Source organism: Lissotriton helveticus, chromosome 9 (genome assembly GCF_964261635.1).
Source record: "Lissotriton helveticus chromosome 9, aLisHel1.1, whole genome shotgun sequence".
Classification (NCBI taxonomy): domain Eukaryota; kingdom Metazoa; phylum Chordata; class Amphibia; order Caudata; family Salamandridae; genus Lissotriton; species Lissotriton helveticus.
The window spans coordinates 379,032,764-379,051,881 of NC_136070.1; the positions used below are offsets into that span (position 1 = coordinate 379,032,764).

General features: G+C 47.2%; 1 protein-coding gene across 2 annotated transcripts in view; it reads left to right on the forward strand.

Annotated features, from left to right (window-relative positions):
* The window catches only part of VRK1 (VRK serine/threonine kinase 1), a 288,098-nt gene that overhangs the window by 43,290 nt on the left and 225,690 nt on the right, over positions 1–19,118 (forward strand). For both annotated transcript variants that reach the window (XM_078660130.1, XM_078660131.1), the window contains exon 3: positions 1,931–1,986. In XM_078660130.1, the coding sequence (XP_078516256.1) occupies positions 1,931–1,986 (56 nt within the window). The remainder of the gene's footprint in view (positions 1–1,930; positions 1,987–19,118) is intronic.

Here is a 19,118-nt window from a genome sequence, read left to right on the forward strand (position 1 = left end):
CAGTTGGACTTTGTGTATTCCTTCCAGAGAGTGAGACCAAGGAGGACTAAGTGTTGGCTGGATGGGGCAGAGTTGTTTTATTTTTTATCTATTTTATTTTTTAGAGTTTTATATAGCGCCAGAGCGAATGACTGTTTACTGTCCTGAGACGGCTGGCCAAATCGCCATGCGCACTGATAACAGCGCAAAACACTCACCGTAGTGCCTGTCGTCTCCCTGGCCCACCATCTAGCCTCGGCTCCGAGGGCAAAACTAAAGCGATGATAAACAAGGGTTTGTTGTTGTTTTTATTTTTTCATTTTTTTTTGTGCTTCTGAATGAGGGGGCGACGCTCCTCCGCCATCGCTCAGAAGCTGCCGCTGACTATTTGCCAACTGTTTACCACTTCTATTATAAAGCATACACAGTACACTATGCTATATTTTGTTTTGACACATTGCTTTCTGTGCCTATTACCTATTATTGCTGTCGATATTTGGTATTGTACTAATGTATTACTGGATAAACATTTTTTAAAAGGCCACAGATTTAGATTTGCACAGCAGCAACCTGAACTCCTCCTGTCCTTGCCTGTGACTGTGTATCCATCTGCTGCAAACCTTCCCTGGTATCTCCATATCCACCAACCCTGCCCCCTTACATTTCAAAGTGCTGCCTCCAGCACACACACAACGGAACCTGACACCATTCTTTTGTCACCCCAGATTTCTTGCAGAGGAAGGAAAGAACTTCCCTGAACCAGTTGTGGGGTAACCAGGGTATCCCCACCATATGAAAGGTTAGCACCATGTATACATATTGGACCTCCTGAACCGCCACTTCAGTACACTCCTAGACCTGTGGAAGACTTCAGAAGGACTGCCTTGTACTCTGGAGGCCTGCCATGCTGCTTGAGGCCTGCCTTGTTTTTCAGAGGACTGCCCTGCTGCTTGAGGCCTGCCTTGCTACTTGAAGAGGAGAGAGGACCACTTCACTGAACCTAGGACTACCAGAGTGACTCCAAGGGCTAGTCGGCTGGCCTCCTTTGTCAGCCACAGAAAACTGACAAGCTCCACAGACCTTGAACCCTGCATTTGACCTCTACTGGAGTGAGTCCTAATCCCCAAAGTGGTGTGCACCCAGCTCCTGGACACTTGGAAGTGGTGTTAAAAGTGTCGCTCCTACCTAACGTCAAAAGGTGGGACAAAAACCCAATTTCTTACAACTACATTGTGTAACCACCTCACTCATTCCTTATTTTCAATACATTCCAATTTCAATATTGGTACTAACTATTTATGTTTCACTTGTATGATTATAATTATGCTGATTTCTCCAAGAGCCATTGTAGTCTAAGTTTATGCGGCGCTTACCATGTATCTTTTATTGAAGTAGATTGAAATAATCTTGATAAAATGTAATTTTGTTATTTCAAAGTATTATCATCCTGTTAAACTAATGTAGTGTACAGCTGTAGATTCTTTTAGACAAGGAAAAGGATGAAGGTGTAAAGTTGTGATTCCCAGTGTTATGGTCCCGGTCTGAGCTTGTGTCCTGTTTTTAAGTGCACCATCATTACTGTCAGCAATTTTAGTTTGACCAGAGTAGCCTTTAATCACTCCCTAAAAAGTATTTTTAATATCGTTGGAAGGCCAACCCATCTGACAAAATTGGGTTTTACTGCCTTGTTTTATTCTTGAATGCTGCTCTTATGCAATATGTGCATTGCTGGAAGCTTGGTGGGAGGATTGTTGCATAGTAATCCTGTTGCGAGTTTTCAGTGAATGTATGTAAGAACTGTCATTAGTGTTAAGCCTTCAATGTTGTGAAAGCGCCTGGGTTTGAGTCTGGATTCATGTAAGGTGCTGTTTTTCATGCAAGGTGCTGTTTTTCATGCTTCGATTCTGAGGAAGTTTTATTTCAGTAACGTTTTCTTCCTTTTTATAACCAGCTGACGAAAACGCATCCAAGGTGGTTCGTCATGATGCTCCCTACGTTGTTAAAGTGGTAAGCTGATGTCTCTTAGATAGTGCAGTGCCATCGAGTTTGTCTTCTTTCCTAAACTAATATTTTATATCAGATGATGTTTTTTCTCACAATGCTTCACCTCCATTGAAATGTGCCAGCTTAATACGTCATATTTTGAAGCTCTCGAGCTCAAGGCACATCATTTGTGTTCTGATTGCATAAACTATTCAGTACAAACATCCCTGTAGTAATTTCTGATTTCTAGTTAAGAATCTAAATTACTATTCTAAGCAAGCATTTGCAAAGCCAATCGTCCTCGCCTATGCAAGGTCTGTTGGCTTATTCAATGCTTTTAAGACTTGTTGCACAGCAGAGCGGGTACACATAGAAATGGTGGTGATGGGAGGCGCGTTCCAATCCCTCTTTGTAAACAATAGTGTGTCTCAAGCGAGAGTACATGTCATAGCGAATGGCTCAAACAGACTCCACCCTAAAAAGGGATTACAAGTTATATGCTTAAGGCTTGTGTTTGTTCCCACCTTCCTGTTGCATTATTTTTCGGGTTTCTCTTTCTTAGATTATGAAGCACTTATTTGTAAGATTCCAAATTAGCCTTTTGTGTTAGAAGTACATAATATGGTATATGGAACCTCACTTGTTAATGCCATCGCATGGTTGCAGTGACGTGCAAAACCTGCGCAATGTGGACATTTTTGGTCAAATTAATAGTGCTGGCTTGCTGTGCCACTTATGCTCCACTGGCAGTTTTCTTGTGTTCATAGTTAGGAGTAGGGTAGTCACAGATGTTTTGCACCAAGAAACCTGTTTGGTGTAAAATTATTTTATAAGTACGATCCATTATAACATAAAACGCCCTGTTCAACTCAGTGTCTACTATTTCTTAAAATGGATACATTGCATAGTATTTCTGTCAAACTAAAAGTTCAGTACCTTTGTTTGAAACAGATGACCTCATATTGAGGCACACTCACATGTGTACTTGTTAGTTGGCCTCATTGTCTCCCATGCTCCCATCTCCTTTCAATTAACTACTTTTTCCAAGCTTTAACCTTGATTATCAGGGGCCTTTAAAATGTTCTTACTTATTAAGGGAAAGGATTGAAAATTAAGTGCAAAAAGGAACGGATGTTTCTCTAAATTATTAACCATTCATATAGCCTAGAATCTGTGGTATATTTCGAAAGTGGCAAGATAGGTTTGAGCATAGTTTTAACCTAATATAAAATTGCTCTATGACATTTTGTTCAAATAGATTTCTAATTTTGGTTCTGTCACACAGAAATAGTTTGAAAAATTCCTGTTCTGTGAGACAAACGACAAAAGCAAAAAAATATATATTGGAAGACGTCTGAATGCTGCCCCTACGTTGGCCACTCCATACCTTTACATACTTTAGGCACCTTGTGGACACTAAGTGAAGCCCTCTATGTGTTCTACTGAAGAGTAGAAGATGTTAATTTTTCTATTCCATTAAAATGATTTTGAAAAAGTCTTTATTTGCCTTTTAAAAAAAAATAGTCATGACCATATGCAAATCATATCAACAGAGGAGAAAATGGCACATACATTAGTCGTTACACGTCCATGTGGGTTTCACAATATTGGCCCAAGTACAATCTGCATGCTTAACATCTATTCGAATTGCTAACAGGTGTATTGTGTCAGTCCACCATTATTTAGACCTGCACAGGCATAACTTATCTTCTGCAGTGCATCTTTATCTCCCCAAAGAACTCACAACCCCCCTTGCCTCGCAGCTTCCACATATATAACCAGCACAATGTGTACAATCTGTAGTATAAGCCAGTTGGTTCTTCAGCTAGGTCTAATAGCAGGAGGGGCACATCCCAAGCAATCACACATGGTATAGGCCCCCACAGTGAGGGCTGCATTGCATGTCTCTTCCCCCTTAGCATTGCATCTATTCCTCCCAGCCAGAAAGGGAGATACTCGTTCCGCTACATCCTCCTCCAAAAGAGCAGCTAGTGTCTTTGTCATCATCCCCCAAGAGGGCAGGTCGTCTGACAACTTATCGACTCTCCTCGTGCGCGACATGTGTGCCTCCTCAGCGCCCACCCACTCATTAATATCTCTCCTACAGTTCTCTATCCGGAGGAGGGGGTGCAGGCTAAATCACCGTATTGCGATATGCCTCTTTGCCATCACAAGAGTCAGAGTCCCAGACTGCCTGCTCAGTTTTTTGTTGTTATTAGCTGGGAGTAGGCCCAGCAGACATCGTTGAATTGTATTAGAAACCTCCCATCCCGTTGCATATTTAATGTTGGATAACACTTCTGCCCAGTACACTGCAGTGACAAGGCATCGTCACACTAGGTGTATGAAGTCAACCCTATCCTGACTGCATCTGGGGAATGAGAAGGTCCTGATAGGATAAATAGCCTGGAGTCACAGTGGAGACAAATAGACTAAAGGTTCTATTACACTAGTTTGAATCGAGGGCTGATAGAGACTACCCTGACTGCCTCATGAATTTTAGCCCAGTCCCCAAAGTTCAAGGGCACATCAAACTCCTGCTGCCATGTTTCTTCCAACCAAAGTGTCCTCACAGGCGGTCCGCCTGGAGTGCCCGGTTTATGTGTGTTACATGTCTACGGCCTCCTGCTTTAGAAACGATAGTGACCAGGGTTGACGTGGGTTTAGGGACCTCCGGGAATATCGGCCACAGTTGCTGAGCTGTGTCTGCTATTTTTGCGCACTGCAGGAACTGTCCGCTCCAAAGTGTGAAAGTCCCAGCAGCATCCTGAAGCATAATTAAACGGTCCCCTGGATATGTCAGAAAGCATAATACAGCCGCCTTCCCTCCACTTATGCATCAACATAGTCTGCACAATCTGGGCAAAGGGGCTCACCATCCACAAATTCAAATCTGGGGCATATGGGGCCTGCCTCAGTACCCTCCACACGTCCTCTCCCTGAAGCAACGTAATAGTCAGATTGCAAGGGATCATGACTCCGGGACATTTTTGCCCCTCAGTAATAGCTCGCCCAGCCGATGTCTCTCATGCGCACCCGTCATTAGTGACCTTTACCAGTTGTCATCTACATCAAACCAGTGGATCAGGTTTTGGAGCTGGGCTGCCCAGTAATAAAACTCCAGACCTCCTTGCCCCTATTCTTCTTTTAGGGTTGCCAAGTCCACTTTGCAGCATTTCCCCGCCCATAGTAACTGAATCAAGAGACTGTCCAGCTCCTTAAAAGTCCTGTGTGGGACCTCGTACGTTGCTCCCTGCAGCACATATAAACACCTGAGTAGGGCTATCATTTAATAAGGGCTATCTTTCCCATGAGAGGCAGCTGCAGTGAATTTCCAAAATCAATTGAGGGTCGAAGATTTCACATAACCTCCCCAGATTTAAGTTGTGGGCCTGCTGCTCCCCATGCGCCAAATAGATACCCAGGTATTTCACAGTATCTAGTTTCCGTGGTATGTCTGTTTTTGGCAACTGTGCTACAGACAATTTTGGCAACAACCCGATCGGGTACTGGACTCGCGTGACTGGGTGCATATACAATAACCAAACCCATTTCATGAAGTTGTCCCCCATCGTGGCCATCACCTGCCAAATATAGTCCCAGCCAACAGAATCAAACCCCTTCCATTAAAATGATTTGCCACCAAATAGCAAAAACTTCAAACCCCCTGCTGCAGTGTGCTAAGCATGCTGTGGAGGATGATATTTATTAATATTGACTCAGCTTCACTGTACCAACTTGAGGGGATGGAGCAGGAAGATGTAGCTGCCAAGAGTTGAAAAGGTTCTATTTGGCTAGACAGCGCAAGCACAACTTATTACCAGCCTTCTTATTTCTCATTGTGAAATAGGTAAAGTAGTTTTGCAGCGTGAATCTTTCTGGATTCACTATGCTGTGCATTATTCCGCGGTCTAGTGGTTGGGTCCGGAATCCAGTCCCGGACCCAACCTTTTGGTGTCCTTCCATGACGTCGGCACGCTTCCTGCGGCGCCATCTTTGGATTCTTTTTTCCGCCATTGGGTCTGGATCGTTCCCGAGAGGCTCCAGAGTTTTGGACGGGAAAAGACACAGAAGAGTCGAATTTTGCAGGAAAAGACGACAAAGAAGAACATATATAAGCCGGGACGACGAAGAAGGAGAACTTCGACGTCCAGCGGAGAATGCGCATACAGGGGGTCCCCTGAGCGCGAGAAATGGACAACACCCCTTTCAAATTCTGCCATAACTGCCACCACAAGTACGCGCAGAAGGACCAGCACCCGGTTTGCAACCTCTGCTTACCGGTCGACCACGAGAGCAAGGACTGCAAAGCTTCCTCGGCCTTCACACTGAAGACTCTCTGCGTCAGGGAGTGACAGAGAAGGGCCAACTACACCATGCAAGGGAAAGGCCAACCACCGTCTCTTCGAGACCTGGGACTCTCGACCGACGAAGAAAACGTCTCCGGAGAAGACGACGGCTACACGGTCGTAGAGACCGATAAGAAAACTTCTAAAGATGTAGGAGAGTCGTCGACCCCAAAAGCCCCGACAGACCATCAAAGGTCTGAATCAGACTCTCGAAAAACTGAGTCGAAGTCCTCGAAGGGAGCACTGGCGCTGAAAACCTCGTCGGCCGCAGCTGCATCCAAGGACAGAGAGCCCTGCAGATCCTTCGAGAAGGACTCCCAGGCGGCGTAGACCGGCGAAAAGCTAAGGTCGTCGAAGCACGTCCCCGAAAAGGAACGTTCCACTTAGAAAGAGAAGTCCCCAAAGGTCGCCTCGACGTCGACAAAGGAAACGAGACCCATTTTGACGTCGAAATTCACGGGAAAGAGACCAGCCGAACAGTCCGACGCCGAACTGGAAAGAAAGAAAAAACGGCTCGAGGCCGAAATGGATAGCATCCTACAAAGAAAGGAGTTCGACGAACGACTCAAACAATTCACGATTCCGTCAAACACCGACTTTTATCGTCGAAGTAGAAGAAGAGGAGGAGGATTTCGAGGCCAAAGAGCCGCCGGAATGTCCCGAAACTCTAGAACATCAAGAGGATGAAGACTTCTACTATGAGGAGGAGGGTGACGACGACCAGAGGACGTTCCTCAGGTCGGCATCCTCGGGGACGCAGGACCTGGAATGGCAGGACCTCGACACCGAAAGTCCAGAAGAGAGCGTAGACACGTACCCTTCGAGGCCTTCGCCGCCAGACGACATTGGGGCGTACAATATGGTGATCAAGAACGCGGCAACAGCGTTGGAATCAAACTTGACGAAGAAAAACAAAAGTCTAACTTCCTATTGGAGACCCTACTTCCCACGCAAACCAGGAGCCAGTATCTCCCAATGCTTGAAAGTGTCATGGCTCAGGGGAAGGAGGCTTCAAGGAACCGGCGACATGCAGGTCCGTTACGCAGAGGACGGAGAAGAAATACAAACACTCCACGAAAGATCCCCCATTCATCCGATGGACAGTCCTGGCGGACTCCATTATCACGGCGACCGCAAGGAAGAGGGCAAATGTGCCGACGACATCAGGGCCACCGCCAGACAAGGAAAGCAGGAGGATGGACCTGACTGGGAGGAAGATAGAAAGGAATGCAGCAATACATTGGCGCATGGCGAACTCAAACGCCCTACTGAATAGGCACCAGTACCAAACCCTGGACCAAATTGGGCAGCTGATGAAGCACCTCCCACAAGAGTACCAACATAGAGCCTCACACCTCGTGGAGGAGGGGAAGAATGTGGCGAACGCTTGCCTCAAAACAGCCTTGGATGGAGCAGACACATCCAGCAGGCTGATGATGTTGGGAATCACTGAAAGAAGACAAGCCTGGCTCAGGATCTCAGGTTTCAAACAAGAGGTTCAGCACAACATTCTTAGCACCCCATTCAATGGGGAGACACTGTTTGGAGCACCGGTGGATGACAAACTCACCCAGCTTAAAAAGGAAAACGACACTGCAAGGTCCATGGGGGCCTTACAATTCCGAGGAATGAAGAGTGGTACCCCGTCACGGAGACCGAACGGAAGAGGGGGAAACCAGCCAGGAGCGTCGCACCAGACCTTCCAGCAGTCCAACCAGGGAGATAACCAGGCACATCAGGGACACCAAAAACAAAACTGGCACAACCAGCAAAGGGGCCACTCCTTTCGCGGGAGAGGAATCGGACGTGGCCAGAACAAAAGAGGAGGCCATCAAGCCACCTCTAAGTGACGCCGTCACACAGTATGTGCCCACCCGCACAACGCCTCCATGGGTGGAGCACAAAAGGACCAACACAGGGTTCACGGACCAAATACCATGGAACATGTAACACCAGTAGGAGGCAGGCTAAGTCACTTCTTCAGAGAGTGGAAGAAGATAACAGACAAGTGGATACTGAACATCATACAGTTCGGATACTGTATAGAAATGGAAAGGACACCACCAAACAGAAAACCAAAAAAGAGAGCGCAGTCAGAGAAAGAACTGGAACTGCTTCAAAGGGAAGCGGAGGAACTGTTCCAAAAGGAGGCCATCGAACCAGTACCATACCGAGAGAGGAACAAGGGAGTGTACTCCACCTACTTCCTGGTACCGAAGGTGGACAAACACTAAGACCCATCCTGGACCTCAGGTTCCTGAACAAATACATAAAAACACAAAAGTTCAAAATGACTTCTCTACAGGAGGTCATTCCACAGATAGGGGACGGAGATTTCATGACCACCATAGACCTCAAAGACGCCGACCTGCACATCCCGATGAACAGGCGGCACAAACATCTGCTCAGATTTACCATCAACAAACATCACTACCAGTTCACAGCCATAGCGTTCGGACTAAAATCCGCACCAAGTGCCTCGCAGCAGTGGCAGCGCACCTGAGAAGGGAAGGGATCCATGTATACCCTTACCTGGACGACTGGCTAATAAAGGCAAATTCACACAGGACATGCAAGGAACATGCCCAGCGCGTGACACGGACTTTGATGGACCTGGGATCCCCATTCACTGGGGGAAGTCCTCTATGTAACGGAGCAAGTAAAGGTCTTCCTAGGGGCTCAGATCAACACCATCAACACAGAGCAAGGTGTTCCCCAGAGACAATAGGACACAGGCGCTACTGAAGGAGACGCGCCTCTACCAGAAGGGGCTAGCTCTGACCGTGAGGACAGCGAGCAAGGTCATGGGCATGATGGCCTCATGCATACATCTAGTACCAAATGTACACCTCCACATGAGACCATTCCAAGAATGGCTACAAGAACAATGGTCACAAGCTACAGGGAGTTGGGAAGATCTAGTGGTTGTAACTCATGCAGTGCAGGAGGAGATGTCGTGGTGGAACATGGAGAACTTAACAAGGGGAAAGCCTCTAACACCACCGACCCCAACAGTGACCATCACCACAGACTCATCCCAGAAGGGATGGGGAGCGCACATGAGCAAGCTCAGGGTGAGGGGGTCTGTGGACTCCAGTGGATGCGGTCAAACACATCAACTACCTGCAACTGAAGACCGTATTCCTCGCCTTGAAAGCCTTCCAGACAAAATTGTACAGCCAGAGAGTGTTGATCCAGACGGACAACACGACGACTATGTTCTACATCAACAAGCAGGGAGGAACGCAATCTCCGCCACTATCGAACCTAGCGCAGGAGATATGGGGATGGGCCATCCCACTAAAGATAGACCTGCTAGCCATACACCTACCAGGGAAAGACAATGTGGAGGCAGACTGGCTCAGCAGACATACATCGGCGTCCCACGAATGGGAGCTCAATGCACACCAAACGCTAAGGCTATTTAGAAGGTGGGAAACACCGACTATAGACCTATTTGCAACACACCAGAATGCAAAATGCCAAAGCATCGCCTCCAGGCAACCAGGGGAAGGTTCCCTGGGGAATGCACTATGGATAAGCTGGTCGAGGACATTTGCTTACGCTTTTCCCCTGATACCCCTGATACACAGGGTACTCAACAAGTGCAGGACCAGCAACATGACTGATGCTGGTGGCACCACAATGGGCCAGGCAGACATGGTACTCACAGATAATGGAAATGGCACAAGGTGCACCCCACAAGTTCGGGAGAAGAAAAGACCTACTGTCCATGCAAAACGGAGAGGTACTACACCGAGAACCAGAGAGCCTCAGCCTAGCAGCATGGCTCCTGAAGACATAGAGTTCGCGCACCTGAGGTTACCGGAGAGCACCCTGCGGGTACTGCAAGAGGCAAGGAGGCCTAGCACACGAAGGTGCTATTTGGCAAAATGGTGCAGCAAGAATAAGCTACACAGAAAGATGACAAGGGAGTCAACAGTACTAAGGTACCTCACCCACCTGCTGAAAGCAAAGCTAAGCTCATCCTCGCTGAGAGTACACCTGGCAGCAATTGCGGCCTACACAAGAGGAGAGACTGGAAAGAGTTTCTTTACGTCACAGATAGTAAAGAGATTCATGGAAGGGGCAAAAAGGATTGCGCCTCCTAAGAGGATGCCGCCACCAGCATGGAACTTTAATCTAGTCCTGACAGAGCTCATGAAAGCGCCTTTTGAACCGATTCATAAGGCTTCTGTTCGAAATGGGAATTTCAGGTTGGCTGAGGCTTGCGCCAAAGCCAGGCAGAAACCACCACTCTAGTCAGGGCAAGGAAGTTACCCGCCAAGATAACCCTTGCTCACCCCCTTGGTAGCTTGGCACGAGCAGTCAGGCTTATCTCAGAGGCTATGTGTAAAGCGTTTGCGCGCGCACCCAGCAACAACACCCAAGGCCCACCACAAAGGAAACTCCACACAAGGGTATATAAAAAAAAAAAAGTCTTTGTATTATACCACAAACATTAGATAATACACATACTTTACAAGGTGCCATGGGCACGGGCAGAATGTAGAGGGGATTATTTACATGGGACAGGGCCACCTGGACCGCTGTCAGGAGTAATCACTTTTAGAACTAGCACGTAGAACATATCATAACTGTAGTACCAAAATTAGCATATGTAGCACACAACCAGTACTCACTGGTAACAGGTGAACACCACCTACGTACTCCTAAAACACCTTAGGTAAATATCACGCAGGGCACCATGACCTCACTAGCATCACTGTTCTAGGGCAAACAACCTCCTAGGCTTAAAAACACATTTAGAGGCATGGGCAAAAGCATTGCATCAATCACATTAGGCAGGTACACCATCTGCGCCAAAGCATTATAAAACGGACCCCAGGCCAACCTGGCCTCTCGGGGGCTCACACGCTCTCTGTCCAGCAAAGTCAGGGCAGGCTGCGCAGGCAGCCAAAGGAACACTGCGCAAGCGTTCTCAAGCTAAACGTAGCAGCTGCCCACTAAGTGCTGGGCAGCTGAATCACCAATGGGCCAAACAAACGTAGGCGCCTCGTGGGCTCGAGGCCTGAACAACTGGGCCCTTGAAAGCTTCGGGGGCTCTTGAAACAATGCGGGAGCCTCCTGGGCTCGGAATGACCAGAGTGCCCCCTGAGCCTCAAGGGCTCTAAACAAATTGCCCCCGGGTCGTTGGAGCCTCTCGGGCTCTTAATAAACAAAATGGGCCCTGAGCCTCTCGTGGGCTCTTAAGAAATGCCCCCGTCGTCCGAGTCCCTCTTGGGGGACTCGGAATCAAATAGGCCCCCAAAGCTGCTGGGTCTAAAAGGGGAGCGGCCCGCTGCCTTCCGGGGCCGCTCCAGGAATATGCCCAGGCCCCCACGGGGCCTTCGAGGACAACGGTGCCCCCTCCTTACCGGTCGGACTGCGGGGCTCCTCTGCTGGGGACACTGGATCTCTGCCGGCTCCCTCCAGATGGCGGCTCCTCTCCTGGGCGGCGGGGCTCACCTGTGCCTCTCCTCCGGTGTCCTGCCTCACTCGGGGATTCTCCGGCCTCCGGTTGCAGTTTCCGGGTCTCTGGAGAAGCCCTCGCAGTCGGACCAATGGCTGCGAGGCTCCCTGATGACGTGTAGGACTCCCGGGGCCAATCACAGCGCTGTGCCGCGCTGGATCTTCACGGGCTCTCTTCGGGGCACAACACTGGGTGGGCACCCGTTCCAATAATTAAATAAAGGCAAGTATGCGGCGTGGGCAGCCGCTTGGAAGTTTTAAATATAAAAAGCGGCCAAACCTGCAGAGTGGGCACCTGCTCAGGACGATAATGCGGCAAGGTCCCTGGCGGGTTGGGCTCCCGTTCGGGACGTAAAATATCGGCAAATAAGCGGGGTGGCACCCGTGAAATGATAAGAACGGGGCTTAGCAAATTAAAAGAAAGCGCTCCTAAGCGCTAGGGGGCACAAAAACGGCAGATAAGCGGGGTGGGCACCTGCGCCGTAAATCGGCAAACAGAGGGGGACCCCCCCCCCACACACTGGGGGATCCCTTAGGCCAGGGATTACTGCTCCAGCGGCGCAATTGCGCTATTTTCAGCAGGGGGGGGCAGCGCTTCCCAGGGGCTGGTAGGCAGGAATCCAAAAGTCCAGGAAAGTCTTTAGGCAGGCAGGGGGGCAAGGCTGGGCCCAGGATCCAGCTCACGGGGCCCTCCAGGCAGGGAGGCAGTCCCCAGTGGCGGTCCTGCTGGCGCCCAGCAGCAGCAGCCCCCCTCAAGAAAAGGATCCGGAAGAGAACAACATTTCTGGGGACACAGCCCCTTTTTATACAGTTAAATCCTTTGTCTGTGTGCAGGGTGGGGGAATAACGAGTCGCAGCTTGTTTTGGAGCACTGTGATGTGCTCAGCCACCCTTCCTATTCACTAGTCAGGCTAGGGTCATCAGTCGCACCACAGGGGGCGGAGCCACCATTGTGTGGGGAAAGCCCAGCCCTATTCAGGTCCCAGGTGCACTCCTCCCCAGCCATCACACATGCAGATCTCCCATTCACCACTGGGGCAGACCCATCCTGACTCCTGGAGCCTGGCACACCAGACGGCTCCAGCCAATCACAAGCCAGCACCTTCACTGCACCGGTACACCAACTTCTAGAAGTGGCACTTCCACACTAGACACATTCACGCCGCACACATCATCGCGCAGCATTTAATCACACGAGTCCGCACATACCAAACGCGAGCTTTCACTCCCCACGCATCACGAACTAACATGGACACATGCATTCCTATGGGAGGGCAGGCCAACCTCACTACACGCACGCACTTTACCCTGGGACACAGTGGTAAAGTGCGCAGAAACCAAAAATCACTACCACCAAGTCACAATTAAAAAGCAAAAAGTTTAGGGGTGAACCTGCCAGAAGGGCCAAGTCCAACAGCTTCCCTGCAAATGCTAACAATGAAAACAGCCTTCTTGGTGGCTATCACCTCCCTGCGCAGGGTGAGCGAACTACAGGCTCTAACGCTACAAGAATTCTACATCCAAATTCACAATGATGGGTGGTGATGAGAACGGACCCACACCTCATGCCAAAGGTGGTGTTGAGGTTTCACATCAACAAAACAGTTCAAATACCAAGTTTCTTTCAAAAACCAACCACAAGCGCAGAGAGGGCACTCCACACTCTGGATGCTAGAAGGGCAGTAATGCACTACATAGAAAGAACAAAGGAACACAGGAAGACGAAACAGTTCTTTGTGTCCTTCACAAGCAGTTTCCTGGGTAAACCAGTAACAAAGGGGACCATCGCACGATGGATCGCACAAACTATTCAATTCTGCCACAGACAAGCAGACCAAGAGCTAGCAGAGGGGGCGCGTGCCCACTCAACTAGGAAAAAGGGAGCAACGATAGCCTTCCTGGCTAATGCACCCATTCAAGATATTTGCCTGGCGGCAACATGGGCCTCAGTGCACACGTTCACTAAGCACTACTGTGTGGGTATACAAATGAACAAGGAAGCACAAGTAGGACAGAGCGCTTCAACATATTCAACAGCCAACGCTCATCTTCCACCCACCCGCCACAAAAATAACAAACTGCTACAAAGTCTATGCACAGCATAGTGAATCCAGAAAGATTCGCACTGCGAAACGAATAGTTTCTTACCTGTCGGTGTAGTTTTGCAGCTTGAAGATCTTTCCGGATTCACTAGCGAACCCACCCACCTCCGCCAGAAAGATGAGGCTGGAGAATCAGGTGGTAAAAGACAAGGTCAACACTGAAACAGATACCTTGAATGACAAAGCGGATTAAAAAACTTACTTGAACATTGCCAAGGATTCGCAAAACGAAAAAAAATAAATCCGAAGATGGCGCCCAAGGGTGGGAGCTTCCGCAGGAAGCGTGCCGATGTCAAGGACGTCCATGCCCACCTGGGCTACGAAAAACAAAAACAAAGAAAAGACTACGATTCCGGACCCAACCACTAGACCGCGGAATAATGCACAGCATAGTGAATCCAGAAAGATCTTCAAGCTTCAAAACTACACAGACCGGTAAGAAACTTTTCGTTACTCCACCAGTGTGTTTGTTTTGTAAAGTTTTACTACAACCAAATGAGGTGGGATTGCAGTTACAGTAGTTGTTTGAGTAGTTTTTTGAAGCTCTTTACATAGCCTGGGTACAAAACTAAAAAATCCAAACTGCATGCAAGCTACTCGCACTGAGTTATGTGCAGCACTACTGCATCAATGCTTAGAGCAGGAATGCTGATTCGTTTTTCCATCTTAGTAAAATCAATCTTGTGATTCTGAAATCTTATATTCCAGTGGAGTAATACTCATCAGTGAATATTCAAGGGGTGTAGTACGTAGTAGTTGCCAAGGAATACTATGGCAATGTGTTCTCTTTCAAGACCAGGAAAAAAAATATTTTTGCTTTTTCACTATTTCTTTCTCAAAAAAAAAAAATTGTTAAAGAGCCTGGCAGCTCCCCCACCAATAAATCTGAAGAAGAAATTAAAGCACGGGCAGCAAATGGTAGGCATATTGGCTTTGCAATTCCTGTTTGTATCTTCCTGGATATTACAACTGCAGGTTAGTCTTCAAATATATGCTAACATTGCAATTCATTGCTGAGTTAATTTTCTTAACTAATCTGAACCAATAAGACTGAATATATGCAACAATGTTAGTGTGACTCATTTTGCTTTTACCTCTTGGGTGGGAATGATGGAAAGTTTATAGTTTCTTCATGAGATTGAAGTTTGGATCTAAATTACCTGTCTAGAGACCTACACCACTACTCATTTCAAAGTTTCAGTTGCTTTAGCTGTAATTAGAATGTAAAATGTCCTAGCTATTGTGAAGGAAATTTTCAATTCTATTATGGACATGGAGGGGAGGATTATGCTGACTTTCTTCGCTTTATTTCAAGATGGCACCCACATAAAAAACATATTGAATTTCTTTTCCCATGAGACGTAGGGAAAATGAAAAGAGGACCACAACATTAAGTCCAATCACAAGGTCCCATTTTATAACAATATGATCCTTCACTGATGATTCTCCCTCTTTCTTCGTGCGACAAATAAAATCTCATCCCGGACTCATAATCTTACTTGGACACCTTGTTATCTGAAATTCAGGATGTGGAATTCCTATAGCCTGACGCCCAGGACATATTGTTTGGGGTCGATGGCAACAACCTTTAATGTGTATTTTGTCCTTGGGACAAGTAGGCCCAACCCCCTGCAGCACAAACCCTTTGGCTGCCAGTTTGCAGTACCACATTAAGGATCAGGGAAGGGCACTGTCTGCAGTTAAGTTAATATTTGTGTGCATATGTTAATGCTGTTCAAACTTGCGTTAATGGTTCATTCATTGAAAGCCTTTGTTATTAAGGGGAGTGCTGTAAGGAAATGAAAGTTCTGACAGCACTACTGACAGTGGTTCCAGTATAAAAATGTGTACACAAGCTTTCAAAGTTTAGCAATATGCGGCTATGCATAATGCCCCCAGAATGCTTCCTGATATTTGCAGAAAATTGAAAGCAAGATTAATGATTCTTTGCTTTCAATATAAAATGTTCTTTAAAAAATTAAAGTAGGAATTTGTTTTTGCTAAACTACTGTAAAATTTCAGGTACTGTTTCTTTGCAGCATCATTTAGTAAAATGTGTTGATGCTTGCTAGTATTTCCCCAAAATATTCATATTGAGAAATCAGTGTAACCAGTTTCAATAAGATTATGGGAAACATACAAATAAACAAGCATTGGCAAAGCCAGTAGGTCTGAGATGGGTGATCAGCTTTTTAGTTTTGGCAATGCGTGACTTGTTTTGGCATTAGTTACTGGTACTGAACAAAACTAAGAGAAGAGAGTAGAGAATTTTATTAAACACAAAAGGTCATGGTTAACGACAGACCAAATTTGGGCCCCAATTATTAAAGAAAGTCTCAAAAGTGCACCCTTTTTATATGTCCTTGCATTAAGTACAGCTATATGGCTTTTGTGATATGAGCCCTGGCATAGTCAGAGGCTATACAAGAGCTCTTACATAATGAGATTGCTGCCATAATTTGTCGCCACACTACATGGCACCAAAGAGACAAGTGGATTTTCTTACAGGACAAGTAGATTTATGAAGCAACCTGCCCCATGGACAAGTAGATATTTTAATAAATTCCTCACCCCTGTGAAATGCAAACGTATAAATAAATAAGTGCCTTAAGGCATATCTCGAGACATTATCAAGTTTGACAATGCATGATCTATAATCTAATAGTCATGAACCGCATAACTGACCAGCAAATGCATTCCATGGTGACAAAAAATCATGACTCGCACTTAAACTAGGAAATAATCCACCAAACCAAGGTTACCAACAGCGGGAGGAAATAATTGGTCTCCGACCCATGGGTGGGAATAATCCTCTCCTCAGTATCCTTATTAGAATTGAAACTTTCCTTCACAATAGCTAGGAAACTTTACATTCTTTGTCCGGACCGGAGGCATAGAATATGCTGGTTCAAAGCTTACTGACCACCACAGAAGCCATGTCCAAAACCGGTTTAAAGTAAAAAGTTGAATTAGGACCAATCCACTGAAATAATTATGTCCTCTAATTTGGCTCCAGAAATCCGGGTATCAGTACCCGCTTCCTGCATCACCCATCGTACCGAACGAGCAATAGTTGGGGAAGACACTGCTCTGAACGGCTTCCTTACGGAAATGTGGAGTTGTCTATCACCTGGTAACTGTAACTCCTCTGGCATGACCTAATAAGCCTTAATTCACCTCATCTCACAACCTTCGATGGTATTCAGAAGAGGAATCTGAGATAACTCTAGAATCTGTATTCGTTCTTCTGGAAATATGGAAAGTAACCCCTTTAGAGGTAAATACTCTACCTTTAATATCCAGGACTCGTACATCAGATACTCTGAGACTGGAAACTAGACATCGCTACATCGCCAACTTACCAGAGAGATCTTTCCGTAACAGGTTCTTATTACTCTTCTTGGAAAGGAAGAGGTTGAGAACCCGATTCACATCCTAAAGGGATGAATATCTCTGTTCCGGATGTTCTCAAACTTCCCCCAAAACCCTGAGGATCGTGGTTGTATCAAATCCTCTGGAACTAACATGTATTCCGATTCTTTGGGTGTTCCTGACTGGGTTTTATGGGGCGCCAGGTCTAGAGGGGCCTGCCTCATCAGCCGAGTCACCCAAGGACTCCTCTTCCTTATCCTGCGCGAAGTCTGTGTTCTCTGGGATGTCCGGGGTAGTATCCTGCCCCCCTACCACTGGCCTAGCTAAAAAGGCCCTCTTCAACCTTTCAAACGCACCTACGTCCATGCTCGGGGTGCTTTTGTGCTTCTCAAAGTACTGGGGTGTATCAGCCTGGCAAGGATAAGCAAATTGCATTATGCAGCGCTCAAAGGGTCCCATCGCCTCTGCCACTGCTTGATGAAAGGATGCATCAACTAAATCACAAAACTCATCATCGAGGGGCAGCACCTGCAGGGATTCTTCCTCTGTGTATTCCTCCATGACTGAGGGAAAAGTCAGGCACTAGGCTGGCTGGGACAAAGAATAAGCTGAATATCAATGCCAAAAAAGCCCCTTTTGTGTCCCTATTTAAAGTGCTCCGCGCGCTAACCGGCACCAACTAGGTGCTTTGGCAGATTTATGAAGTGAGGGGATCACTGCTTAATTTATGTGCCGCCAGGCGGTTAGCCGAATACTCCGGAAGGGGGGGACTAACCCTTGATCCACCGGGTGTCCTTCAGTCTGCCCCCCTCCCCCCACAACCTTTTATGCGGCGTGTATACGGACCCGCTAAGATGTGGGTGTCATGCTGTGAAGCCAATTTTAATTACGGACCCACACACCGGCAGGCGTCCGGGCTTCCAGACTCAGCAGGCAGCAGTAGTGCGACTCAGGAAAACGTGGGCTCCGTGACTAAACTCACCAATCCCACTGCACAGCGCGGCTGGGATCAACAAGTTGAGCCAGGCACCCCCCGCCTTCTCAAAGCGCACTGCACCTCTTGCCTGTATTCAAGGGCCGCGAGCGGAGCCTCCTACATTGCTCCCGCGGCCCAGGCATTAACAGAAAAAAGGAAAGATTAGCATCTAAAGCGCAAGGGAAAACTCTGCGCTGCGCCACACAACAGAAGCATGCTAAAATGGTAAAAATACGCACAATGTGAAAATTCACGGTCCCCTCCCACGCGAAGCGAAAGGGGAGCGTGTCCAGTCAGCGCTGCGTTGATATATTCAGAAAACACGCACAGTAGAAAGAATAAACACAAATTTCCCCACAACTCTGGCGAGGCAAGGAAAAAACTACTTAACTGCTGGCAGCAGGAAAGAAAGGAGTTAGCACAGGAAGCACACGCCCTTGGGGATAGTGGAGACTGCCTATTGGTGGACTGTGCATGACCTCACAAACACCATGGGAGGGATAGTTTTTTGTTGCAGCTTAATCCTTGCCTGCGATCCTGACATGGAATTTACCTACTGTTTGTAACTGAAAGGACATCTAAAACACGAGAGTGGCATGGAAACATATCATTTACATTTCCAACCAAGCCTCTTTCTTCTCACTTTTGAATTGTTACACTTATTTCGTCTCTCCTCACACCATCCCCTTGGTAATAAGTTGTTGGAGTGCAAATCACATTTAGGTGCAACATCACAATTTTGTAAAATAAGATTGATTGAAATATTTTATACAGCACCCACCACCGCAATATATCTCTTGGTGCTGATCTTAACAACTTCTTAGTAAAACCGATACATGTTGGCCTATGCCTAATTCATACCAGTGAGGAAGAGCATTTTAGGTC